We start from the raw sequence: 27,967 nt of genomic DNA, 5'->3' as shown, positions 1-27,967 counted from the left end.
ACTGTCAAGGTGCACAGTGTGGCGGACAGTGCCACAGCAGTGCAGGCAAGCAGCCTCGCAGGTGGCCTGGCACTATACAAGGTGCTCGAGTCTTCCTAGTTGGCCTGAGACCTTCCCCAGTTTCAAAAGGAAAGTCCCCCATCCTGGGAACTCCTCAGTCCTCGCAAACCAGAAAGATTAGTCACACCAGCCTTAGGACGAAGTCACTGACCGCCTGCTCGGTGCAAGAAAGAGCAAGGCCAGCTGAGGGCGGACTCCAGCCTGCCCGGGGGTGGAGGCAGGGCCGCGGCCTGAGCAGAGGTCCTTTCAGACCCCGCATCCATCATCCCTCCCGTGTACTGGTGGAGCTAACACAGCACCTACTGGACACAGACACGGCAGGTGCAGGGCCCCCATGGGCACCGACACGCAGGCGCTCACATATGATATTCGACTTGATCCTCGCCACTTTATGAGGACAGTCAGGGAAGGCGTAACCCCACCCTGCAGTCAAGGAGAACACGTTACAGGCCGGCCCAGCCCTGCTCCCGTGGGTGATTACAGAGGAGGCAGAATGAGGGTCTGGTCACTTGTGTTTCTGGAGCAGCACCTGCCAGGCCCATGAGGCCGACCCAGTGGGCGGAGCTGCCACGCGGTCCCAGGGAGCAGGCCCTGACAGGGAGGAACCATAGATGCGGGCCAGGGAACCACAGACGGGGGCCAGCCATCCAACAGGAGCCCTGCCATCTGAATCCTCTCCTGCCAGGACAAACAGTCCTGCTCTTCACTCTTCTCAACCGGGCGGTGTGTGGTTGCTAAGGACACACGCTGCACAATAACAAACCACTAGCTGAAATCCTGGCCCCCCCTGTCACTAGTGTCACCTCAGGCAAGTACTCTGACCTTTCGGAGCCTCAGTTTCTTACATAATTTGGGGCTCTGGTAACAGTGCCTGCTCCGTGGGCCTGCTCTGGGAACTCAATGAAACCTGACTGCATGGAAAGCCAGGCATGAGGCCTGTCGGAGAAACCACTTTCCTAACCCTACACTCCAACGCATTCTCTTTTCTGATGTTCCCCATGTTCTCCAGGCCACCTGCTGAGTCCTAGGGAGCTTCCCAGCTCTGTACAGAGGGGTTCTGGCTCTGATTCTTGGGATTCCAACAGAATATGGTGCCAAAAAATAATCGAGAGGGAGGGTTCCTTTCTCACTTTGGACCGCCAGGTTTCCTAACCCATGACCACACAGTACGTCCGAAAGTAGACACTCAAGCAAGCAGGCTGCTCTTCCTAAGGGGCCTGGGCCTCAGCCCCCACAGGTGGATTAGGGTGTTCATCACAGGGCTGACGCCCGAGACCCCGGCAATTCGGAATGACCACGAACAACGGCAGACTTCAGAGATGACAAGCAGCCCGTAAAGAGTCACCTGTAGACACCAGGCATCATATGTGGGTTCACGTATCATGTGTACATGTGTGTAAGTTTGTAAGAATTTCTAAGGGTATCAATGTATAAAGTTAGGTGCGTTTTCCACACCACCATTGGTATGACTCAATGCTTTCACTTCAGAGAGCACATATGTAATAGTGCAGCATGATGAATAATCACTGACCAATCAAATGCACTCACCCCCGCACAGGTGAGGGTCCTTGTCCGATTGTGAACTTTGTTATGAATGAACATGGTGGTTCCATCTTGAGCTACACCATCAACTTTGACAGTCATGAGAAAGCTTGTCTGAATAGACGTTTCTACAAAAGAAAGAAAGTCAGCGTCAGAGACCATGTCAGGCACATCACACTTGCAAACGTAAGGGCCCAGGAGGGTCCTTTGACCACCTCAGCCTTGGCACATTTGAAAACCTCACACTTGTCAGCGAAGTAAAACCTTTCCATTAGGTTCTACTGCCAACCCATTGTCCAGGAGCCTATGTGAAAACCTTCATTCCAGATCCATGATTTTTGGTTCACAAAAGGGCAAGTATTTGATGGCTAATGAAATTTTATTTTTTATTTCCCCACATAAATGTTTAACTTCACTTTACACCACAATAAAGTTAGATTTATTTTTCTGTTTATATAATTTATTATTTTGTCTTTAGGTCCACTGTTAAAAAATCAAGGAACAAAAAGTACTAATCCTGGGGCACCTGGGTGGCTCAGTTGGTTAAGCATCTGACTTTGGCTCAGGTCATGATCTCATGGTTCTGTGCTGACAGCTCAGAGCCTGGAGTCTACTTCAGATTCTGTGTCTCCCTGTCTCGGCCCCTTCCCTGCTCATGCTCGCTCGCTCACTCTCTCTCTCAAAAATAAATATTAAAAAGAAATAAAACACTTATAATCCCATCGCCAAGAGATAACCATAATTAACATGTTGTGTCCATCCTTCCAGACCATTTTCTAGACATAAAAATACACAGTGATGCCAAATTTATTTTTGTTTTTTAAAATGTTATGAAAACTGCGGCGCCTGGGTGCCTCAGCCGGTTAAGCTTCTGACTTTTTGGCTCAGGTCATGATCTCATGGTTTCGTGAGTTCCAGCTCCACGTCAGGCTCTGTGCTGACAGTGTAGAGCCTGCTTGGGATTCTCGGTCTCCCTCGCTCTCTGCCCTTCCCCCACTTGCGCTCTCTCAAAATATATAAACTTTAAAAAAATAATGAAATGTTATAAAAAAGGATTAAGTTTTTTGTAATATACATTTTTTTTTCATTTAATTTACTGTGGTCATGGCGTTATCTTTTCAAATTCTTTCTCAACCAAATTCTTTCTCACCTGATCACAGAACATGGAAAATAACGTGGGTGGTCATTTCTTCAGTTCCCCCCGAATGGTATGTAATTAGTGCCACTCTAGATGAACAGAGCCGATGCGTTATAAACTGTGGGTGCTGGGGTGCCTGGGTGGCTCAGTCGGTTAAGCGGCCGACTTCGGCTCAGGTCATGATCTCGCGGTCCGTGAGTTCGAGCCCCGCATCAGGCTCTGTGCTCACAGCTCAGAGCCTGGAGCCTGTTTCGGATTCTGTGTCTCCCTCTCTCTACCCTCCCCCGTTCATGCTCTGTCTCTCTGTCTCAAAAATAAATAAACGTTGGGGCGCCTGGGTGGTGCAGTCGGTTAAGTGTCTGACTTCAGCCAGGTCACGATCTCGCGGTCCGTGAGTTCGAGCCCCGCGTCAGGCTCTGGGCTGATGGCTCGGAGCCTGGAGCCTGTTTCGGATTCTGTGTCTCCCTCTCTCTACCCTCCCCCGTTCATGCTCTGTCTCTCTGTCTCAAAAATAAATAAACGTTGGGGCGCCTGGGTGGTGCAGTCGGTTAAGTGTCTGACTTCAGCCAGGTCACGATCTCGCGGTCCGTGAGTTCGAGCCCCGCGTCAGGCTCTGGGCTGATGGCTCGGAGCCTGGAGCCTGTTTCGGATTCTGTGTCTCCCTCTCTCTACCCTCCCCCGTTCATGCTCTGTCTCTCTGTCTCAAAAATAAATAAACGTTGGGGCGCCTGGGTGGTGCAGTCGGTTAAGTGTCTGACTTCAGCCAGGTCACGATCTCGCGGTCCGTGAGTTCGAGCCCCGCGTCAGGCTCTGGGCTGATGGCTCGGAGCCTGGAGCCTGTTTCCGATTCTGTGTCTCCCTCTCTCTCTGCCCCTCCTCCGTTCATGCTCTGTCTCTCTCTGTCCCAAAAATAAATTAAAAACGTTGAAAAAAAATTAAAAAAAAATAAATAAAAATAAAAAATAAATAAACGTTAAAAAAAATTTTTTTAAAAATTAAAAAAAAAAAAAAAAAAACCATGGGTGCTGCAGGGCAGGGCTTCTCAGCCTCAGCAGTACTGATATTTTGAGGCCAGACAATCCTTCGTCATGGGACAGCCCCGTGCACTACAGGCTGTTTAGAGGCATCCCTGGCCTCCTCCCTCTAGATACTGGTAACATCCCTCCTGCCCAGTGGTGACAACCAAAATGTCACAACGTTCCTAGACACTGCCAAGTTTCCCTGGGGGACAGAACCATTGGCTCAGGGCATCAGAACTTAATTCTCTCCCAGAACCCCAAGGCAAAAGCCTGCTGTAGCAGCACCTACGCTTTGCAGCCACTTAGCTACGGTGCTCCCTGAGAGCTGACCAATGCTGACTTACTTCTAACTTACTCTGGAAGACACTGGCAGACTTTTGAGGGGCTTTCAACTTGTTGCCATTATAAGGAATAATGACCATCCTTGTGATCCACCTCTGAGAACTTGTTCAAAGATTCTAAAGCTCCCTCCATCTTTCAAATATGGTGCTTTGTACAAAGAAAAATCATTCCAAAATGCCAGACTTCATACCTTTTGATTGATCCAACTCAACAACACATGTCAGCCACAGTTGCTGATTATATGTAGACAGTGGATTTGAAAGTATTTGAATTGGCTTCAGCTAAGGCAAAAAGAAAAAAAAAAGTTAAGGAATCCATATGACCTTTTCATTCAGTCTGTCTTAATATACAAAAATTTACATTTAGCAAAAAAGGTTGGAGTGTTAGCTCTGAAACAGAAACGTGCAGCTTTCATTTAGACAATACAGGGAAATTCTGCCTCCAGAAAAAGAAAGGACTTTCTACTGCAGTCACCTCTGTCTTACAAACACCTCTAAGCAGGCGATTTCCACCACCTGCAGCCTTGGGATCACATTCCTACTTAAATACCAAAAGGCCATCTTGGAGAAAAAAATTAAAAGTACGTATAATGAGATGTGTTGTTAAGATAATAAAGGACATCAAAGACGTATTTCCGTATTCACAGGAATCATTCCCCAGCAGCAGTGTGCCAGACCTGTTGCTGGGTGAGGTTGGTTGTCTTCAGCTTTTGCGAAGTCTTAACACCCCTGGAGAGAAAAATTAGAGGGGACCAGGTTGCCAATAATACTTCTGCCAATGACACTTTCAGCAGTGTCTGCTGAAAACCACAATACTGGCTTCTGGCAGCCTGGGATACAGAGAACACTGTGTAAGTGTTTGAAAACCACCCAGGGTTCCAAAGAAACACATTATTAGAATGTGTAGTCTCTGCATGTAAATATATCATTTCTGTGTTTTAGCCCCGCGGAAACTCCCTGTGCCTGAAGGCGTGCCCGAAGCCACCGAGGCAATGATGCCTACCGGCGGGTGGTCTAGCATCTTGCAGAAGTGAGCGTGAGCTCTTGCAAGCAAGTCAGTTTGGTGGGACGGCTGTTATTTTCGGTGTCAAAAAAGGACTTACGTCCTGAGACAGAAATTGTAAAAGACCAAACTATGGTTAGGAAGCTCCATGGCGGCACCTCTTAGATCAGATCCTCAGGGCAAGAAGTAAATAAAATAAACACACATGCTAGCGGGCTAACCAGAGGGCCCTTTGAAACTAGGAATAGGAAGAAAAAGGATTACAAGGGAAGCTTTAGGGCATTTTTGTCCTTTTGCTTTTTTGAAAATCTTAAGGGTGAAAACCCACCAGGGAGCTAAGAGAAGGAAGACAAGGGGATATTTGGGGGCAAATAATCCAATTTAAACTTGTTATGATGCCATGAGAATGTAGGACAACTGAATTCAGTTTACAGATAAAGATACTATGTCTGATATGCAGAAAACTAAAGGGGTTTCGTTGTTTGGGCTCTCACAAGTTAGCATTTATTAAAGAGTACTGAAATTCTCCAACTGGAAGGACCTTTGTTTTTCTCTAAGGATGGTGAAGAATCAACCACATGAAAGAAAGAAAAGAAAAAGGATTTTTCACTTAAACCGAGTTCATACAAGGAATGACCAAACAATCGTCAGAAAGACCTGTGCCTGTTAGAAACCTGACATGGAGACGGCATCTTCGCTTGCATAAAAATAATAAAAAATAGTCAGATGCCTGAGTGAGCACTGTTAGAACTTACAGTCTAGTAAGACTCAAGGGCGGGAGGAATCAGGGGGAGTTAACCAGCATTTGGAAAGGAACCGCTGCTCCCTCACAGGTAACACCACCGGCCTCTCACAGTGCTGTGGTATTCACTGCAGCAGAAAAGGACCTTTCGGCAAACAAGAGCCCAGGGCCCAGCGGCTGACAGCGCTGTAAGAAATGCGTGCTGCCGAAGAAGGGAGCTGCAGGGCAAGGGTGGTGCGGGGACCCTCCACGCAGGACAGGACCGTGTCTGAGTCACCGAGAAGTTTCTAGGGCCCCTCCAGCTGCCACTTCGACCCAGTCTTACCTTTTTACTATTACTTAGTGAAAAATTAGCTGCGGAAGTCTGGATCACTTTGGGCCCTAAAAATGTAACAGAGGAAGAAAAAACCAGGTTATATCTATATCAATAATTAATTTATTGTTTTTCACTTAAAAATTTTTTTAACGTGTATTTCTCAGAGAGACAGAGACAGAGCACAAGCGAGGGAGGGGCAGAGAAAGAGGCAGACAGAATCTGAAGCAGGGTTCAGGCTCTGAGCCGTCAGTCAGCACAGAGCCCAAAATGGGGCTCGAACTCACAGACCGCGAGATCATAACCTGAGCTGAAGTGCTGAAGGTGGACACTTAACTGGCCACCCAGGTGCCCCTATCGATTGTTTTTCAAATGCCAAGAAAGACTCACATTATGTAGAGGTGGCCCTATTTTCCTGGTCTGTCCTTAGGGGACATATAAACATACAAACAGACACACAACATCGCAGACCAGGCGAACATCACGTGACCACCACACAATGTGTGTGACTTCCATAGGATCTAGATATGCAAAACCTCTCCTTTGCTTTCAATGAGGGCTCACTCAGTAGTGCTCCGATCCAAGAAACCGTTAATGACACGGACACTGTCTATAGATTTTATAAAGTATAACAATTTCTGCTAAAAAACTAAGCCACGTTTATCGGTTCATCCAATTAATCCAGTCTTCCAAAAATATGTATTGAGTTCAGGATATAAAAAAGTATAAAATATTTTAATGCATACTCAAGGCTTTTCCTGAAATCACAGATCTATAAGCTTCATGGAATCCTACAATATAACTGTTCAGAGCTTTGGCCTTAAAAGAAGCAATCAAAGGAAACAGTGTGAAGCAGATTTTAATTTAATTTGTTCTACAATAAATCACACTCAGCTGGGATGCCAGTTTTCTGGGCTGCCCAGGTGACCATCCCCAGCCTGCTGCCCAGGAACCGCCACGTACAGAAGGAAATACTCGAGTACGTACAGCAAGTATGTAAGTGACGTAGCAACATGTGTCTGGAACCGTTATGAATGCTGACAGGCTGTCCCTCTGTGGGAAGGAGGCTTTCGCCCACAGTGAGGCTTATTTTAAATAGACTCACAATCTCAGCAAATCCCTGTTCCAGGAAATAAGGCAATCTGCTTTCTCAGAAAGAATTAAGAACTGGGAGTCGCAAAGTCCAGACTCTAGTCTTAGTCAACTTGGCTTTTTGAATCTGTTTTCACATCTGCAAAACGAGGGGTGACAAACCCACTGGTCGCTAACACACTCTTAATCTGAAATCCTAACAATGTTACCACAGGACGTAGGATGGTGATTTTTGTGTCAACTGACTGGGCCCTGGGGTGCCCAGATACTTGGATAAACATGATTCTGGCAAATCAGTGGACAGACGAGAAAAAATGTGGTCCTCCCCAATGTGGGTGGGCCTCATCCAAATGGTTGAAGGCCTGAACAGAGCAAAAGGCTGAATGGGGGAGAATCTGCTCTCTGCCCGGTCTTGTCCTCGGTCTTCAAGCTGGCACATAGGTCTTCATCTGTTTCCAGACACAAGCTGGAACTTAACCGGCTCTGCTATGCCTCCGTATCTTGAAACTTCTCAGCCTCCATTATCATGCAAGCCAGTTCCTTACAGTAAATCTCTCTTTCTTCTCTACCTCTGCCCCTCTCTCTCCCTGTCTCCCTGTCCCTCCCTCCCCCCTCCTATGCGTATGTGTGTCTGAGTATATACATACATATGTATCTCCCCTTTGGTTCCATTTCTCTGGAGAACCCTAATACAGAGTTTGGCACGAGAGTGGTTAAAGAGGAACAGAATATTAATAATGAGCTTTTTTAATATTGGTTCTGGGGTTTCTGGAATTGGCTCTCTAATCTGATTAGATTTAAAGATGCTAATGATTGGGGTGCCTGGCTGGCTTACTCAGTTAAGCGTCCCACTTGCTTTCAGCTCAGGTCATGATCTCACGGTTCGTGGGATCAAGACCCATGTCAGGTTCTATGCTGACAGTGCGGAGCCTGCTTGGGATTCTCTGTTTCCTTCTGTCTCTGCCCCTCCCCTGCTGTCTATCTCTCTCTCAAAATAGATGGATAAACTTTTAAAAAAATTTTTTTATAACAAACAAATAGAATGAGGTTGACTGGTTGTTCCTAATGTCCCTGGATAACGTGGTAAAAGAAAAGGCGAGGTCAGGGGTTTGAATTCCCAGCTCCAGAGCTGCATAAATGATCTGACAGCTTCTGTGTGCCCTGACAGAGACCCTTATCACCTGTAGCCATAGGGGCTGAGTGCTGAAAATCAAGCTCAGAATCTCATCCTGCAACTGGCAGAATTACAATGCAAGTTGGACACCGGCCTCACAGGCTCACTGCTGAAGTGAAGGCACTGACTGGGGAGCAGTGGGGTCCTGGTCTGGGGATGTGGGATCCTGGTCTGGAGAAGCACAGGAGGATCCTGAGGAAGCTGGGGGTGTGGAGCTACTACGTTTCAATGCATCTTCTTTGCCACTAGACGAGTTCTCTCCATTCCCAGTAGAAACAGCCCTCCCACCTCCTTCCTAGACGAAGACCCTGCATTACCTACGCAAGTGATCCCTGAGGATCAGGCAAGACGATGCAGATTCTGCTGAGCAACCTTCCCTCTTTGCTTCTAGAACAATAACTAGACTCAAGTCTCAACAGGCCCCTGAAGGGGAGGCACCAAATATGACCCACGAGGAGATGCACTACACTCTCAAAGAATACTTGAGTTTTCGGGTTTGTACAGAGAGAAATCTGGGGAACGTGTATGGGAACGACTACTAAGGGTGTGGGGAACATGGTGGAAGGAACGTAAATTGGATCAGGCTGGATTTATGGACATGGGCTCACTCAGCAGAGATACTGCGTTGCGTGCTAGAGCTCAGGGAGTTAGGAGGGGCCCTAACAGTTCGGTTGGCTGGTTAAAACTTGGACCAAAAGGTGGTCCCCAGTGAGCAAATCAGAAATGCCACACCTGCCTTGGCTTAATGGAGAGGAGGGGATTGGGAGACTTGGGGAGACTAGAACATTGGGGTGGATTTGTCATTTAAGACCTGCTGGAAGAGCCCAGGAGACAGACCTTTCACCACTACTGTGAGGAATAAATTTGTGAGGGGAGCCCCAGCATCCTGAAAGAGCTCTGTGACGGCCCTGCTCGGCAGGCCACCCAGAGAGCAGGAGCCATGACCACTGAACGGGGGGAAACCAAACGCTATGGGAGTCGCTGAATCCCAGCAGCGGTGGGGCCAAGCAGAGGGACTCAGCCACCAAAAGCAAGGTGGGTATGGTCACTGTAACGAACAGGAGAGTCAAAGCAGCAATCCGACCATCTGATTCACACAGACCTGTGGTGCTGGCTAGTTGACTATGGTGTTTCCAGAAGTGAAATACACAGGAAGCCTACTATAGTCTTACCCGATCTGTGTAAGCAGAAAATTCTAAGTGAACAAAAGTGTAACCTGAATCATAAACACAGGAAGTTGCAGCCCATCGATAGATTCCAGATTTGAGCCGGGTTACAGACTCAAACCTTGAGTGAAGAGGAGACAGGGTCCCCTTAAGAAAGCACCCCAGTGGGGCGCCTGGGTGGCGCAGTCGGTTAAGCGTCCGACTTCAGCCAGGTCACGATCTCGCGGTCCGTGAGTTCGAGCCCCGCGTCAGGCTCTGGGCTGATGGCTCAGAGCCTGGAGCCTGTTTCCAATTCTGTGTCTCCCTCTCTCTCTGCCCCTACCCCGTTCATGCTCTGTCTCTCTCTGTCCCCCAAAAAATAAATAAACGTTAAAAAAAAAAAAAAAAAGAAAGCACCCCAGTACACTGCCAAAAATGCGTACTATTAATCATTCTCCCAAAGGAACCTACAACCTTTTACCAAGATGACTGCACACTGGGGAAAAGGAAATACATTTTGGGGACCCTCGGACACCGGCTCTGAACTGACCCTAATTTCAGGAGACCCAAAACATCAGTACGGTCCACCAGTCAGAGCAGGGACTCACGGAGGTCATGCAATCAGTGGGGTTTTAGCTCAGGTACGTGTCACAATGGGCCCAGTGGGTCCCCAGTTCCAGAATGCAGAACTGCACTAGATACACTCAGCGCCTGGCAGAATCCCCACCCTGCAGGGAGCCTCTACTTACAAAAACATAATCAAAAGCAGTATCGCATGCCTGGAGGGACTGCAGCCGTGAGTTCTCCCATCCCCCAACCTGAAAGGTTCCCACCACACGGCTGTTCAACTCGCCTATCTGGCCTGGGCAGAAGGTGGGTGGGTCTTGGAGAGGACAGCAGATCGCCATTAAGCATCACCGGGTGTGGTTCGAACCGCAGCTGCTGTTGCAGGCAGGGTTTCATTGCTTGAGCAAATTCACACATCCTCTGGGACCTGACAGGCAGCTGCTGATCCGGCAAACGCCATTTTCTTCATCGCTGAGAGCGAGGCCCACCGGAAGCCAGGCCAGCAATACACCTTCACGGTCCTCCCTCAAAGGAGTGTCAAATCTCCGGCCCTACGTCCTAATTTGGTTCGCACGGACCTTGGTCACCTCTCCCTCCCACAAGCCGCCGTGAGCAAGAAGCAGCAAGTACTGTAAACTTCCTGGTAAGACACTCGCACATGGGAGAACGGAAAGAAATCTGGTCAAGATACACGTGCGCCACGTAGAGCTATCCCTTCTGAGGTGAAAGATAAACCGTTGTATTTGGCTCCCCTACAACCAAACCAGAGGCGCGACGCCTAGCGGGCCTCGCCTCTTTGCATTTTGGAGGCAACGTGTTCCTCGCTTGGGTGTCGTACTCTGGCCCATTTACCTCGTGAACCAAAAAGCTGCAAGTTTTGAGTGGGGGCCAGGACAAGAGAAGGCTCTCCACCAGCTCCAGGCTGCCGTGCGGGCTGCCTGCTGCTGGGGCCACATGATCCGGCAGATGTAAAGGTGTCTGAAATGTCAGAAGACAAGGATGTCATCTGGAGCCTTTGGCAGGGCCCACAGATGAATCTTCGTGCAGACCCTTGGGACTCTGGAGCAAAGCCTTGCCCTCCTCCACAGAAAACCACTCCCCTCGTGACACACAGCTCCTGCCTTCCTACCGGGCCTTAGGAGAGACTAAACGCTTACCCCGTGGGCCACCAAGTTACCAGGAGACCTGCGCTGCCCATCATGAGCTGGGTGTTAGCTGACCCATCAGGACACGGAGCTGGACACGCACAGCAGCACTCCATCATCCAACGGAAGTGGGGCATATACGATCGGGCCCGAGCAGGCCCCGAAGGCACAATAAATCCATCTATATCGGTATCTACGTATATCCTATTGGTGTGTTTCTCTGGAGAACCCTAATACCAGCACTCACTGGGAAGAAGGAAAGGGACGTGGAAATCCTGACATTGCTCTTCCCATCTCAGCCCAGGTGTATCACTTTTCACTTATGCAAGAGTGGAAAAGGTTGAATATAATCACGGATGTTGCGGCCAACAGTGGCTTAAGGAAACGAGTTGGCTGAGGTCCCATGAGACGGCTGTTCAGGAGACTATGAATGCCTCTCCTACCAATCTTAAAAGGACAGTTATGAAAATCAAGTAAGATGACTGATATGTCCTGTGCTGTGATTAATGTAACTTATTCCTTGGTGACTTCACGGGCAGGAAAAGAGGAGGCTACAGTTGCTCGTCACCATCATTTTCGTCACCAGCAGGCAAACAGCACATAAACGACCTCCCTCTCCCCAGCTTCCTTGGGCCATTCACCCAGCCCACATCCAGTGTAGGTTAAGAAACTAGCCTCTGAGGGGCACCTGGGTGGCTCAGTTGGCTGAGCGTCTGACAACGGCTCAGGTCATGATCTCGCGGTTGGGGAGTTCAGGTCCCACGTCGGGCTCTGTGCTGACAGCTCGGAGCCTGGAGCCTCCTTTGGATTCTATGTCTCCCTCTTTCTCTGCCCCTCCCCTGCTCACGCTCTGTCTCTCCCTCTCTCTCAAAATTAAATAAACATAAAAAAAGTTTAAGAAACTAGCCTTTGGAGGCCCCGCCGCCTCTGGGACAGGCTAAGCCTAAGTGTCATTTGACTTTAGTAGGAAATGCCGTAATCAAACACCTATCAGAGACCACCCTCAGTAAAAAATATATTTAAGAAAGAAAGAAGAAACAACCACATAGGCTCCTGGTCTCCTAGCCCCCAGACAGGGCTGAAGAGACCAGGTTTCTGGGAACCTGCTGAAAACAGGCCAGCTTCTCTGGTTCTGTTTTCCATCTGTGCGAAATGGGGTTGGACTGGATGATTTCAAAGGCATTTCTGAAGCTAAAAGCATTATGATGTGGCTCTGGAACCCCAGGGCACCTGGTGCCCTGAACACAAGGCAAAAGCCAACCTGCAGGCTCCCTCCTGCCAAGAGCTTGGGGCGTCACTAGAGCAGCCTCCCGGGTCCCCTCGGTCACCCCAGCCCCGTGTTCACAGCTATCTCATGCCCTCCCTGGAATCGGCTGCACCGGGCCATTTACATTGCCTGCGACCCCCATTGGCCAGCATGTCCTGGACTCGCCAGCGCCCAGGCTGGGTCCCGAGCACAGGAGACTGCGGAGATGTTGGACCGTCCGCTAAAAGGTACGCCATCGAGGCCTCCCGGTACTGCCAGGCTAAACTCAAGCCCTGGCTGCTGTGTGGGGCAAGGCCAGGGTTACCCCTCACCCAGTGGGTTCAGAAGAAGTGGCACTTCACCCTCTACAGCAGGGAGGGCTCTTAGCGGGTGACAGCGAGTGGGGACAGCGTAGCTGGGCTGAAAAGCAGGTACTAAGGTAACTGTAAATAATAAAACGATCAAAAACTGCGGCTTACCTCTGATCCCAACGAAGACGGTCAGGCCGAAACAGACGAAGAAGACGACGAACACGAGGACAAAGTGGCGCTTGGAGAGCGTGTACAGCCGCATGGGCGCCAGCCTGCAGAGAAGCCAGCGGGTGAGGGTCACACAGGGGTGGCCGAGGCTGCATCGGGCCATTCCCTCCCCCCCTCGGGAGCGGGCCTCCCCAAGACCCAGGTCGCCCGCCTGACCAAAACACCTTGGGGGCCACCAGAGGGTGGGGGACTGTCCGCTAAGCCCTGGGTCAAGCGCTCCGGGGAGAGGGCTTCTCCACAGGCAGCCAAACCCCACTCCTCGTGGCGCGAGAACGTGCTGCGGCTTCGACGCCCACTCAGGGTGTGTTTCATCACCCCACCCACGTGGTGGCTCAGCCCTTCTACACAGCCCGACTTTCAGCAGCCAGAGCAGAGCCTGGGTGCAGGGAAGACCCCAATTCACACGGGCACGCGGCTGTCTGCCGACGCAGTCAAGCCCAGACCGGGAACTGCAGGTGCTTCCAGCACGTATCTTCCTACCTGGCCCTCCAGGAAGCCCACGGCCTCACGTTTCCTGTCCAGGGCTCTGCACAGCCCTGCACCTGCACCCACCCACACGGTGAAGCTCAGCCTGGCCTTTGCTGAGCAGGCCGCCCACGGTCCTCTGTGACTTACTCCAACGTGGAGAGCAGCTCAGTGGATCCATCCCACCCCCCCCCCCCCGTCAGGAGGTCCCTGCCTATTCAGTCCTATTTTCTGCTCTGGAAGAAGACGGCAGTGGGGAGGGATCAGTTCTCCTTTCGAATGCCCTACCTCAGGCGTCAGAAGAAAATCCACGAAGGACCACACTTCAAATGTGTGAGGCCCGGCCAGCCACACGGCCTCTAGTCCTCACTGCTGCCTCTACGCGCGGGCAGGCGTGATGAACACGCGTGTGCGTGGCTGTGTTTCAGTTCAACCTGACTGCAAAGAGGTGGCAGGCCAGGTCTGGCCCGCAAGCGGCCGACCGCTACCAAATAACCTAACGAGGAGACCCATAAACCCAAAGAGATGAGCGACGGGGGTGGGGGGGCTGTTTTGCTTTGCTTTTTACATTCTTTTTATTCCCATAGCATTTCCTGGTCTTGGGAGCTGGGACAGGAGGAACTTCTCACACCTCAGAACAGTGCACACACGCCTGGGACAGGGAGAACCAGGCTGAGAACTGAAACGGAAGGAAAGGTTATTTGCTTTTACGGTACTGTGTGCACACATACAACCTCTCCTTTACGTGGCTGACGATTCCAGTTCCTGAGCAGGAAATCAGCCAGATGGTATCTCGGGGCAAAGGTGGGGCCCAGAAGCCACCTTGGCTCAGACGTGGCTTGGCTGATACCAAGCCAGCTCTCTCCAGCAGGACCCACCAGACCTTTGGACGAATGAACTCTGAGGTCAGTGTCACCGTGTTTCATTGAATGACGGCACCAGTGAAGAAATAAAGGAACGAGTAGTAACTCTGTCTCTTCCTTCTGGACTCAAGTCCAAAGGCTGACCCACAAGCGACCCTGCTGTGCATGAAAACGAGGGCCAGTGAATTAAGTAGTCTGACCCCAACTCTGATTTTGGATCCTAATGATTATAAGAGGCCTGAAAGTCTTAAAATATTAGAGCCAGAAATGACCTCAGGGAGGAAGTCTAACCCCTTCGACTGACACATGGGGACACTGGGGCCTAGACACTGCAGAACAGTTGCCTGAGATGTCACAGCTCTGCCCCTTGGCAGTAACTGCCGCTCCTCAGGAAGGAGGCTCAGGGAAGCAGGGAGAGCTGAGGGGACCCACCTCCGTGAGTGCCCTTCTGGAGAAAGCCCCGTGGAGGCGGGGCGGCATGCGAACAAGGTCCTCTTTGTCATTTCTCTGCCATCCCCAGGTGTCGAGGCTAATAATGCAGATCCTTAGCACAGTCTGCAGAAGAGAAGATTTCTGTGCAGCTGCACGGGGCATTTTCACTTGGAAAAAACACTACACAAAGCTAAATGGACTAGATGCTGGGAAAATGCAAATAGTCTGTAGTTCACAGGACTGCACCGATATCGCTCTCTTAGCTCTGATAAACGTGCCACGATGCTGAGACGCTAGCAAGAGGGGAAGCTGCGTGAAGGGTGTGCAGAGGCACTTTGTACTATCTTTGCCACTCTTCCATAAACCTAAGGTTGTATAAAAAATTAGAGTCACTTGCGGCACCCCACTCTGCTGCTCTCAGGGAGACCTGTTTCCACCCCCTCCCCCCGCCCCGTCCACCCTGTGCTGAGAGGCTCTGAGGGGCGCTGAGGGCTCTGAGCACAGGCGAGAGCCCAAAGGACATTAGTTAGAAGCAGAGAAAAACAGAGTAATAATAATTACATTTAAATTTTGATATTTAAAACCTATCATTAAGACACATTATCAATCATTTGCTAGAAAAGCCTAGTTACTTAGCAGACGAGAGGGTATGAGGAGAAAAGAGATCAGCAGGGCAACAGGAGCACAAGGCCAAGTTCCTGCAGCAAACACCTGCCCAGGGACGCTGTGCCAATTTCCTCCTCCAGGGCTGAATACAAATCTAGTGCTTCCCTTCCTTAACCCTGCTACTTAAGGGGTGCCTGGGTGGCTCAGCCAGTTAAGCATCCAACTTCGGCTCAGGTCATGATCTCACGGCTCATGGGTTCGAGTCCGTTTGAGCAACGGACTCTGTGCTGACAGCTCGGAGCCTGGAGCCTGTTTCGGGTTCTGTGTCTCCCTCTTTCTCTCTGCCCCTCCCCCACTCACACGCACCTGTGCACGCACTCTCTCTCAAAAATAAATACTAAACATTAAAAAAAATTGTAAACCCTGCTACTTAATTCCAATTTATTACAGATTTTCCTGGTTCAGAAATCAGACCTCACCCAAGTCAATGGAAAAAAGACACAGAGAAAGCGGAATAAGCCCCCTGCTCGAGAAAATGTGATCGGGCACAATCGCAGCCATGACCTTGGTTTGCTGGGGGCAGGCCGGGCACGGAGCCACATTTCTGCTGTCTTCCAGCGGTAAACCTTTCCAGGCATCCTCACCCTGGGGGCCTGGGGTCTGAGGACCCCCTCCAGGCACAGGGTGCTGTGGGCCAGCACCAGCACCAAGATGGCTCAGTTCCGCACGACGGTGCCTCCTCTCCAGGGTTCCTTTTGCTCTCGGCTTCGTGTCTAAAAACTCCACAGCAGTTCACTCAAAAACAAGGGACTTCCTAAGCCTCAGAAACACCTTCCTATTCGAGATAAATCACAGTTCTGCACTGTTGCTCAAAGTAGTGGCGCTGTGAGTGGCAGCAGTGGGGAGTCGAGGCCACTCCCCAGAGGGTCTCCTTTCACGTCTCCCCCCACCCTGCCAGCCGCCCCACAACCACTTCCTGCCTGACCCAGGCTCCCAGCGCTTTCTCTGCCTACCTCCCACTTCACCTCCCAGCTGAAACACCAACGTGTTTCTGACCATCAAGCTAGCCGACGGCCCAGGCAAGTCTCAGTGAACAGGCAACCTGTATTCCCTAGGATCCGGCCACCAATGGAAGGAATATTCCCTAAGTGCTCAGAGGCAAGGCTGTGATGTAAGCAATACACACAGCCTGACACCAAGAGGCCTCCGATCCTGGAGCCTAATCTGCTCGGCCTCTGCTGTCACCCATGCCCCCGCACTGCATGGACTCTCCGATGCCGGACCATCTCCTGCTTCCTCTCTCACACTCCTTCCCACCTCCAGGAACCATCTCAACCCCCTCCCTGCCCCTGATCCCACCCTGAGACAGTGTCCCCCAAGACATTTTCACTAAGGAGTCTACACCACTTTATAGTCAATAAGTTTAAAACCGAACCCATTAAAAAACAAAGTAACAAATGAAAAAGCTGCTTCCACTGCCCATTTCCTGCCTCTCCCCTTTCTGCATCTCACATCCTGCAACCTTGGAGTCACCTCTGAGGATGCCTATCTCTCATTCACCCCACGCCTGCGGCCAGCCAGGAGGAGGGGCGCTTTGCTTCCTAACGTCTCGTTCCCCATGCGGGGTCTCGCGGCCCAGGCCCTGGCCACGCCCAGCACGGTCACTGCAACAGCCTGCCAGATGCCTCCCCTGGGTGCCGTGCCACGGCTCAGCAGGTAACCTGCCCTAGACCAGCGAGCTACTAAGTGGCTGAGGCGGTGTTCAAACCCAAGCATCAGCATCCAGGGCTTAATTTCTTTAATGCTTCCCACCATGGTGGAGCCAGACTCTAGACCAGCCCCTTCGCACACTGCTCTCCTGATGTGAAATGCTCTCTCTTCTCCACACCAAACCATCGAAATCTGCCTCACAGGGCTCACCTGCAGGTCCCACCTTCTCCAGGAAGCTTCCCCTCCCTCCCATCTCTCGTAACTTTAACCTATTACGACACACGTGGCCTGCACGACACAGCCGAGGGCCTGAAGACAAAGTACCCATCTATCTGCCATGGACGCTGGACACAAGAAAACACCTGCCCAACTTTCATTAGTTATCTCAAAAGTGTTCACGTACTTCCTTTGAATTGGTGTGTAAGATACTAGGGAGCAGGGAGAGGACTCCCCACTTCCCCAGACACCCTGGCCAAGTCAAGCACCGCATGTGGTGGGATCTTCAACCCAGATAACCAGAGCAGGAAGGCCCCGGACAAAACCCTGCCAGCTCAGGACAGCTGTCCCTCCTTTTTCTCTTCTGGATGGGACCCAGACGCCAGTCTTCCTCTCCAGGCCCACGTCTCTTTTCACACTCAGGCATTTAACACACACACTCTAAAATGCAGACCTCCCTGGAGCCCCTGGAGCCTTGGAAGACCTTTCAAACTCAATGGAACAGATTGTCCCCTTAGCTTTGGCTTGGACCGTTTAGGTCCCTTCTAAATTAATCTCAGTTTCATGGGTGACTTAAAATAGCACCCAGACTTATTTCCTAGAGAAACTAAAAACACCTTTACTGGAAAGCCAGTCCCCCAAACTGCAGCCATCATCCAAATGGCTGCAAGCTGCGCCTGCCCTTCGTTGTGCATAGTCATAACCATCTCCCAAGGGACTGCTTCCAGGTACCATGAAGTCTGTGAAGCCATCAATACCCACAACGAAACAGCAGGAAAACCATCCCGCAGGACCTTCTGCAGCCAGACGTCACCGCTGTCCTGCCGGGACACATTGGCACGTGCTGCCCTTTGCCCTCTTCCCTTGTCAGCTCTCCGCAGCGATCTCACCCTGTTCCAGGCGAACAATTCCACGTTCACGGCCCGGCCCAGCTGAGCCCCAGGCTGACAGCGAACACCTGTTTGACCCTCCGCTTGCACATCTGGTGGGCGGCTGGTGTGATGCGTCCAAAGCCAGACTCCGGATCTTCCCCCACCCTGTCCTGCAGAGTTCCCCGCCCCAGGACGTGGCAGCCCCAGCCTTCCAGGGGCTCAGGCCGAGAGCGGGGCGGTCACCTTCGACACCTGTCTTCTGCTCACTCCCCACATCTAATGCAACAACACAGCCTTCAACATACATCGTGTCGCGGCCCTTCTCGGTCCCCAAGTCAGGCCCTGCCATCTTTCACTGCACCGCAGGCCTCCCCTGGGCCTCCGCTTCTGGCCTGAGCACCCACACTCTGCTCTCCGCCTCGCTGCTCTGAAAGCCACGTGCGTTCACTCTCAGTCCGGAACTCTCCAGTGGCTTCCCTATCACGGTGAGTGACAGCCAAACACTCCACCACCAACAGTCGCTGGCACGCCTGTGACATGATCACACGGGTTTCTTTGGAAACAACTCACCCATCATAATCCCCACTTCGTTCTAAAGGAGGAACAGGAGCCATGGGAGATGAAGGGACTTCTTCGGGGGCAGGGCAGAAGCACCACTGCTGTCTGCCCAGAGCCACACTCTGCCTCCTCCTCCCCTGGTCCCCTGCCCTCCAGAGACCAGCCTCACTTGCCCAGTCTTCCCCCCCCCCCCCCCGCCACACTGGGGCCCAGAACCTGTGGGAAACCAGCCAGGCGCTGCTAGACAAGGTTTCCCTGCCTCACAAAGAGATGTGTGAGAAGAGCCTCCTCTGTCCCCGTGGGGAGAGCCGTGCAGGGGAGCACTGCCCGCACGGCCACAGCCACACAGCACGTCAGAAGGTGCACACAGCCGACAGGCCCAGACTGAGAGCCAGAGACAGAGGCTACCTAGGCCACACAGGGACACAAGAGCTGCCAAAGCGGCCCTGGAGATGCCCCCTTCAACTTCTCGATGCTCCTGTTCTTTAAGCCACTTTTCACGGGTATTCGATTCGAACCAGAAGCTTCCCGGGCACCCAGGTAGCTCAGTTGGTTAAACATCCAACTCCTGATTTCAGCTCAGGTTGCGATCTCAGGGACTGTGGGATCAAGCCCCGAGCTGGGCTCTGCACTGAGAGTACAGAGCTTGTTTGGGATTCGTGCTCTCTCTCTCTCTCTCTGACCCTCCCCTGGCTCACAAGCTCTTTCTCTCTCTCAAAATAAACATTAAAAAAAAAACAAAGCTTGCCTTCAATATACATACCAAAAAAAGAAAAAAAAAACCCACAATTAAAAATGAAACTCAAGACACTAAGTCACATAAGTATAGAAACCTCCCTGTTCAAGCACCTGGAACTGTCCTGTCAGAATGTGAAACAGTCACCAACCATCCTTGTTGCCTGCCCTTCCTATTTCCATCGATGATTAGTCACCGAGTCCTTCCCCTCTCTCCAGGCCCGACGCACCCTTCCTTCCCCCTTCCTTCCCGGCCCAGCTGAGTCCTGCCTCCTGTGAGGTCGCCCCCCAACCACACTGACCAGGCAACTGTCTCCTCCAATGGAGGACAGGAGGCACATGCCCATTTCCAGATTTCACTGTGGGTAGCAACTGTTCACAGACTTCCATGCCTCTCCCAGCCTGGAGCTCCCCCTTGGCCTCTCTAGGCCCAGTGGTCCAGCGCTGAGCCTTATAAATGACAGGCCATGAACTAGAGATTCCTTAGTCCAATAACTATTGATTTCTTCCATTTCTATGCATTCCTCCCTGGTTTTACTCTGGTTTCCTCCAGGTTCTAATTTCTTTGCGATTATAAAGTATAGACCACTGAATTGTAAAATTGAACGTTTTCTCCCACTGTTATCTTGTAATTTTTTTGTATGGTTCTGGCCTTTGCTAGGTCTGGGAACTGGCCAGAACAGCTCCAAGAAAGTGCCTTCCCCTCAGCACACACCCTCAGTCAGGCCCCTGCTCAGCCGCCTGGAAAGCCAGTGTCCCCATTAGGGCCACCGAGAACTCCAGAACTGCTTGAGCCAACATTACTTTCCCACTGGACGCTTCTCCCTCCCACACAGGCCCTATAAGAGTTATTAAAACACCACTGGAGAGAAACCATGGGAGAGGCACACACTCAACGAGTCCCTTTATGGGCCTGGAGCAGAATGACCATGACACGGACAGAACTTGGCTGAGCAGAGAAGGCGAGAAGACACCTGAAGGCACGGCCTTCCAGTGACGCGGCAAGAGGAGACCAGCAGCAGTCTCTGCCTTTGACAGAACCCTAAATGATACAGTCAGCACACACAGGGAGGCAGGAGAAAACAGCATCCAGGAGGCCGAAGCGTTCTTATAAATACGTATTTCATCTGGTCTCATAAAGTCACAATACAGTAGGTAAGTTAAGACTGAAAATATTTCAGTATCACAAATCTCGCTACTTGTTCAACTCCTTCCCAGATTTCCCACTGGAGAATTAAAAAATGACATCTGGGCAGTGGGAAGGGCCTTTCAGTCTCAGTACGTGGGCATGCTTTAAGCGAAGATTTTGTTTTTCTCATCATGTGTATAAAAGTAATCTCTTCTCCCGTGGTCCAAAGCGCTGGCCTGGTATCTGCAGCCTGGCTTCAAATCCTGCCCACCCACCCCCACTTGCTAGGCAGACGACTAAGTAACTCTCAGGGCCCCAGTGTCCTCCTCTGTACATCAGAGACACATGGAAAACCCCCAGGGTCGTTGGCGGGCATAGATGAAAGAATGAAGAATCCAGGACAGTGCAGGAAGCATATAGGAAGAACTCAATCAGGTTTGCTATAGTAGTAAGAGTTGTGCTTTTGTCCCCATCCCCTACTTTTTCTTTTTTAAAAATCTGTTTTCGGGACGCCTGGGTGGCTCAGTCAGTTGGGCATCCCAACTTTGGCTCAGGTCATGAGCTCGCGGTTCATGGGTTCGAGCCCCATGTCAGGATCTTTGCTGACAGCTCGGAGCCTGGAGCCTGCTTCGGATTCTGTGTCTCCCTCTCTCTCTCTGCCCCTCCCCTGCTCACTCTCTCTCTCTCTCTCTCTCTCTCAAAAAATAAACATTAAAGAATTTTTTTTCTAAAAACGTTTCCATCTTACCATTATCCCTGATGACCCACTCTGTAATACCTCCCCTACTCCAGCTCAGAACCCAGCCAACTGAAGAAAAGGGCAGGGCCGTCATTCCCTAAGCACCTATTTGGTACTAGGCTAGGTGCTTCCCTGTGAGGCAGGTACTATCAGCCCTTTCACAGACGGGACATTAGAGGCTAGGGTTGGCATACACTGCGGAGGTCCCAGTCCACATGAGGGGGGCGGGATTTGAACCCCCAAAGTCAGCAGCAGAAAGGAGGCCCACCGCTCCCTCACTCTCGCTTTTTGGCCCCCTCACCAAAATCTCCCCTTTTTAAACCTACCGTTCAATGGGTTTTGAGAAGAAAAAACTCTAAGGGGAAGAACAGAATAAGAACTCCGAAATTTCTATCAGGGACATATATTGAATACAGCCAAATATATTCAAATTTCAAACTTGACTATATTATAAATAATTTATGGCTACATAGTCAAAAAAGCCATTATACCAACATTCAAGGCCCAACAACCTCAAAGCGTATTTTAATGAACAGTACGCTCATCGACACTCCTCAAGGAACCATGAATCCTTGTGTATCCTCGCCAGGCTGCAAGCCCAGTGACTCACACCCAGGAGCGTGTTAGGTAACTGAATAGCCTTCCCGGGGCAAAGACAACAAGGAAGCAGGCCACACGCTGGTCAGCGCAGGCAGTGCGCCAGCCAGGGGGCAGCACCCAAGCCCAGGCCCAGACAGCGCGTCCGGCGGTGAAGAACCCAGGATCTGAAGGCAGACCGCCCGGGCTAGAAGGCCTCTCCACCACGACCCGCAGGGTGACCTGGGGCAAGCCACTCTCCTTCTCGGCACCTCCAGTCCCCGAACTGTAAAATTCAGTAAATGGACATGCCCCACCGCCGAGGGGAGCCGGGTAATTAAATGAGTCATTCGTTGCACGAAAGCCCTCGTGAGCACCCGTTCATCGCCAGCTGCTACTTAGCGATGTCACTAATGTGGGCTCTGGAGCCAACCACTCGGGCTTCAGCCTCAGCTCTGCGACATACTGTGACCTTGAGAACCTCGGACCGGACTTCTCTGCGCCTCAGTGTTGCCATCTGTAACAACGGGAATGGTCACGGGGCGAGTAGCTGTGAGGATGGCACGAAATGACACACAGAAGGGGCTCACAGCAGTATCTGGTACAGAGAAAACAGCGTTACTTTTTATTAGCTCCAGAGATCATTTGGGTTCAGGGGGGAAAACAAAAGATTCCTAAGAGGCACAATCCTAAAAAACTCTGTAGTTGCAAGACAAGGATACTGACACAGGCCTGCTGTCCCCTCGAGCACTGGGACACTCGGAAGGCCTGGGACACAGAAACCCCAACAAGGTCTGTGTTCATCTGTCTGAGCCACGCCTTCACTGCTGGCAGAGGAGGAGTCCACTTAATACAATTCCACTCTGAAATGCATACAGAATGAAACAGACATGTGAAACATACTCTCCAAAAACTGGTTGTAAGTATCAAACACCACACACACACACACAACAACAACAACAACAACAACCTTATCTACGTCTGCAGGAAATGCTACTGCGAGAGCAAAGCAACACACGAACCTGAGACACCTCAACTATGTGTAGGGCTGTGACGGCTATGCTCAAACAGGAAGTCAGGGCAACAACTGTTTGAGACGCCCACGGTCCTCACCTCCTGAACCCCGGCACCTGTCACTTCCCGGGCATTTTCAGAAAAGGAAGGGAGTTTGCAGGAATTTTAAGCTTAAAGCTTTAAGGACGGGGAAACTATTTATCCTGACTGGTTTTGACAGCAATCTCTTCTGCCCTTTTAAGAGTAGGCAGGGCTGCATGTGAGCAGGGAGCTCACAGTCCTGCAGACCCTGCATTGGCCCCAGCCCCCCAAGCTGAGCTCCTCCACCACGCTGCTCTTTTCTCTTCCGTCCCCCCCCCCATCCCCCCGCCCCGGCACTCTTTCTCCGGCTCCTCTTCCTGCTCCTGTCACTTCTCACCATGGGGCTCTGTCACATCTGGCAACAAGAGCACTTTGACCTTCCCGGGGCCTGAAGCAGGACACGCTTCAGGCTTGTTTCCTCATAAGATTCTGATGCGCACCAAAGACTTTTTCTGACTCCCACTGCTTTCATGTCCTCTTGAATGAGACGACGGTGGCTGGCTGACCTCCAGGTAGCTCCAACATCCCCCAACCCCAGCCCCTTACTCCACAGAGCCCGGCATGGCTTCTAGGAGAGCGTCGGGCCGTCGACCGCTCCATGGCAGGAGACATACTCCGCTGAAATCCTTCGCTCACACTGTGGTTTGAGAGTCTCGCTTTAGTTAACAGCCCCCACTTGGTCTAGTTCCCCATCACGTGACAGACAGCCCCCGACTTCCCCGGGAGACCCAGACTGCAGTCCTGGCCAACGCCCACACCGCTTCAAGCTCTCTGCTCCTCTGGTCCAAGTAAACGGGAGGACACCCCACACACCACCCAGGGCTGCTGTGCTGCGTGGACCCAAGGACGTTCGCTACGGAGGAGAACCTCCCAAACCATGCTGGCTGTCACTCTGCCACAGGGTCACAGCTTTGCACGACCCCAGAAGGCATCCTCGCACGGCATCCCAAGTACACTATTCACACAGGTCACAAATGAACGGTGTCCCTGGGAGTTGTGCGAAGGCACCACTGGTAACCCACCTCTGCCCAGGGTTTAGTTAAAAGAAAGACCTTTCAAACATCCATGTAGGGCTACCATTTTAGGCTGGCCCGGTTCCCTATGCTGTGCTAAAGTAATTAACCACAGTCAGAAACTTCGGAGGAGGTGGAGGAAAACCTTTCCCTCCGTCACATAGGTCTGCATTCTGGCAACACCCTCCGATCTTCTCTATGTCCACAGTCAGAGGACTCGGCAGCAGTCCAATGCAAACCCTCCCAGCCCCTACGACCCCAAACACAGAGAAACTCACACAGTCCTGTCTGAAGGTTGCCTTCAACTGCCCAAGGGGCCCTCCCAACCTCCTGCCACAGACACTGCTCCACACAGCAGACAGACTCTGGGCACTCCTTCTCTGGGACTTCTGACTTTTTGCAACTCAGGCACAAAACTTGTTAGTTTTCTCTCCTCTTCCCGGATGTCCCCTGGGAGGTACCCAGGTGACTCTGCTGCGTCAAAGGCAAGCTTTAGGGCTGGCGTCTGTGGGGCCCTGGACAGGTTTTTCCTCCTTAAAATCCCTGAACTTCACAGAGGTAATAAGGCCCAAAGTCAGCAGATTAAAACTCATAAAACTCGGTGTCCCGGAGATCTAAAAGGGCTGTGGCAGGCTCCCAACGTGCCACCATCATCAAAAAGCCACTGGAAAGCACCTCTCTTTAGTCTCAGCTGGGCTAGATCACAAAGAGCTGAGTGGGGTGCTCTGGGCGCTTTTAACAGAGACGTGACAGATAGGGCCACTGTCGGGGCAGGGGGCCACCGCCCTTCCAGCGGGGAGGCTGGGCCCCGGGCTGCCCCAGGGAAGGCGGTGAGGGACTCCCGGGAGGGCCGCTCCTTAGCCATCCAAACCTGGGGAGCACGGGTCTCCGGAGACAGGAGGGCCAGAGCTGGCCTCCGAGGGTCCTCCCGGGGCGCCTCTGGCCGAGACCCGTCCCGGAACGCGGCCCCGGTACCCACCGCCTGCAGGCCGGCGGGGGGGGGGGGGGGCCGTGCGCCGAGCCGCCCCCGCGAAGCCCCCGGCGTCGCGCCCTCCCCCCGGGGCCCGGGCTCCACGTGGGCGGAGGGCCCGGCGTCAGGGCTCGCGGGACCCGGACGCGGGGCCCGGGCGCCCAGGGAGGGGAGACCCCGGCCCTCGTCGCCCGCCCTGCCGACCGGCACTCACGGTTCCATCTCGGCGCCCCGGCCCTCGGCCCCGGCCCGCGCCCCGAGCCCGCCCGGCGCCGCACGGTAGCCGCGGCAGCCACAGCCACAGCCACAGCCACAGCCGCAGCCGGAGGGACAGCGGCCCGGGAGCAGAGCAGCCGGCTCCGTGGAACTCGTCAGAGCGCGACGCGCCGCGGGGTCACGTGCGCGGAAGCGACCGCGCGGCAGCGGGAGGGGCGGGGGGCGGCGCGGCCGGGGCGAAGGTGGGGGGTAGGGGCGAAGGTGAAGGGGGGGCGGGGGCGGGGGTGACAGTGGGGGCGGGGCCAGGGTGAAGGTGGGGTGCAGCCGGAGCGGAGCAGGGGCGGGAGAGGGGGCGCAGGACCCCGCCCAGACCCCCCCCCCAGTGGCCCCATGGGAGGGGGTCCCGCGGCGCGCCCACCTCCCAAATTTCTGCAATCAAGAACAGAGGAGGGGCGCCTGGGTGGCCCAGTCGGTTAAGCTCCAACTCTAGGTGTCAGCTCACGTCTTGACCTCACAGTGGGAAGATAGAGCCCTACATTGGGCTCTGTGCTGAGCATGAGCCTGCTTGGGTGTCTCTTTCTCGCTCGCTCGCTCTCTGCCCCTCCCTGCTTCGCTTTCTCTCTCTCTCAAAATAAATAAAAGAGCCACAGTTTTGGATATTTCCAAGATTCTCTTTGGAACATTTGTCAGAATGTCCCCTTATTGCTATGGGCTTAAAGTCAATCTGAATGAGGAAAAGAAAAGACTCGAGCTTTCTTCCCGCCAAGTGTGGTATTGGCAGGAAGAGACCAACACGGATAGGATTCCGTTCCTGCCCTCAGCAAACTTACAAGCAAAGTAAGTTACCAAAACTAAGTGTGAGGAACACAGATTGCTACAGTGGCCCTGAGGAAGGGCACCCAACTCACCTGAGGCGGGGTTGACCGGGATAGGAAAGCAAATGCTCCATGTTTGGGCTGATCTCAAGATGGAAGGGGCTTAAGAAGTTGGAGGGAAGAGAGGGCACCAGGCAAAGAAACAGACCGAACACTGACTAATAATGATAAATTCCGTTACCACTCTGAATCCTAAACCACAACTTTTAAAGAATGATAACAAAAGATTACCCCTCGAATTCTTTCCACAGACACTTGGAGGAAAAGGGGTCTTGATGACAAGACCAGGGAATATAAACACCAGTACCCGCGGGACAGGCAGGTAACAGGCATGGGCCGGGTGGGTGCTGTGCACCTGAGCATGCATTGTCTAAAGGGGCCACACTCAGCCCTTAAGAGACTCTAACTTCGGGGTGCTTGGGTGGCTCAGTTGGTTGAGCATCTGACTCTTGATTTTGGCTCAGACGGTGGTCCCAGGGTCGTCGACCAAGACCTACATCGGGCTCCGTGCTGGGGGTGGAGCCTGCTTAAGATTCTCTCCCTCCCTCTCCCTCTGCCCCTCATTGTCTCTCTCTCTCTCTGTCTCTCTCTCTCTCTTAAAAAATTAAAAAATAAATGAGAGATTCTAACTTCAAATACGACTTTTCATGTGACACCTTCCATTTCTAAGGTATTGGACACTAAAAAAATACTTTGAACTTCAAGAGGACTAAACAAAACATTTCCTGGCTGCTTTGCTCAGGGACAGCCAGTTTTCTCCTCCAATCTGAGGCAGGCTTGTCTGGTACAGAAATGCCTGCTCCAGAGACTGTGCTAGCTGCCTGGCCTCTCCTGAGACACCGCCACGGACCCCTTGCTGTTATCATACGGTCCCAGGTTTTAAAAAGAGTTGACATCCGGATGCCTGGATGTCTCAGTTAAGTGTCTGACTTTGGCTTAGGTCATGATCTCCCGCTTTGTGAATTCGAGCCCCGCATCGGGCTCTCTGCTGTCAGCACAGAGCCTGCTTGGGATCCTCTGTCTCCCTCTCCCTGCCCCTCCCCTGCTCACTCACAAGCTCTCTCTCTCAAGAATAAATAAACATTAAAAAAAAAAAGAAAAAAAGAGTTGACATCTTTGACACCGAAACTCGCTCCTGGTAACTTCTCCAACTTCTCCTCCCTTGGTCTGCTGTCCAACATCACCTAGATTCCCTCTTTTTCTCACGTATGTGTTCCAGCATTAACCAAGTGCTCAGTGTAACCAAGTGCTACACACTTCCCTCAGCCCTGGAAACACCACTCGAATACATGGACAATCCCTGTCCTCCTGGGACTTATCTTCTGGTGAAGGACACAGCCAGCAAACAAATAATAACCAAATAATGACATAATGACAACTGTGATGGAAAAGGAAATAGAAGGGTGCAGTGATAGTGTATATGATGAGGGGAAAGGTACCCATCATCTCCTGGGCTCCAAGAAACCTTATCTAAGCCATCAAGCATCACTCACAGGTGACTCTGTGTTCACCTCCAGTTCACCTCCAGGTCCCTTCTCTGAGCGTGCTTCTATTCAGCAAGTTTCCTCTCTAAGCTCAGAATGGAACACAATTCAGATGAGGTCTGTGTCACCCTGATAATGAGTTGCTATTCTGGCAGCATTAGCCCATTCATCTCATTACTGAGTTCTTGTAATGCCTCCTGGGCTCTCCGCTCAGGGTCATGCTATCCTGTGAGAAGAACCAGTAATTACTGATCCCCTGCAAAGCCTAGGGCCTGACCCAAAGAATTCTCTTAACGACTTGATGAGTTATTCACGGTCACTATCCTCATTTCACAGATAGGAAACTG

General features: G+C 51.9%; 1 protein-coding gene across 5 annotated transcripts in view; it reads right to left on the bottom strand.

Moving 5' to 3' along the window:
• Nucleotides 1–27,967, bottom strand: part of TMEM181 (transmembrane protein 181) — a 74,831-nt gene that overhangs the window by 27,721 nt on the left and 19,143 nt on the right. For 2 of the 5 annotated variants that reach the window (XM_045058304.1, XM_003986675.5), the window contains exons 2-5: nucleotides 13,007–13,110; nucleotides 6,171–6,226; nucleotides 4,292–4,382; nucleotides 1,609–1,730 (exon numbers count right to left, since the gene is read on the bottom strand). In XM_045058304.1, coding sequence (XP_044914239.1) covers nucleotides 1,609–1,730; nucleotides 4,292–4,382; nucleotides 6,171–6,226; nucleotides 13,007–13,110 — 373 coding nt within the window. Of the gene's footprint in view, nucleotides 1–1,608; nucleotides 1,731–4,291; nucleotides 4,383–6,170; nucleotides 6,227–13,006; nucleotides 13,111–14,826; nucleotides 14,951–24,353; nucleotides 25,132–25,259; nucleotides 25,436–27,967 lie in introns of those variants that run through there. The other 3 variants (XM_045058305.1, XM_045058306.1, XM_045058303.1) reach the window with 3 other exon arrangements.

Source organism: Felis catus, chromosome B2 (assembly GCF_018350175.1).
Source record: "Felis catus isolate Fca126 chromosome B2, F.catus_Fca126_mat1.0, whole genome shotgun sequence".
NCBI classification, from domain to species: Eukaryota; Metazoa; Chordata; class Mammalia; order Carnivora; family Felidae; genus Felis; species Felis catus.
The sequence above is the reverse complement of the archived record's forward strand: the minus strand, read 5'-3'. Positions and strand labels throughout refer to the sequence as shown.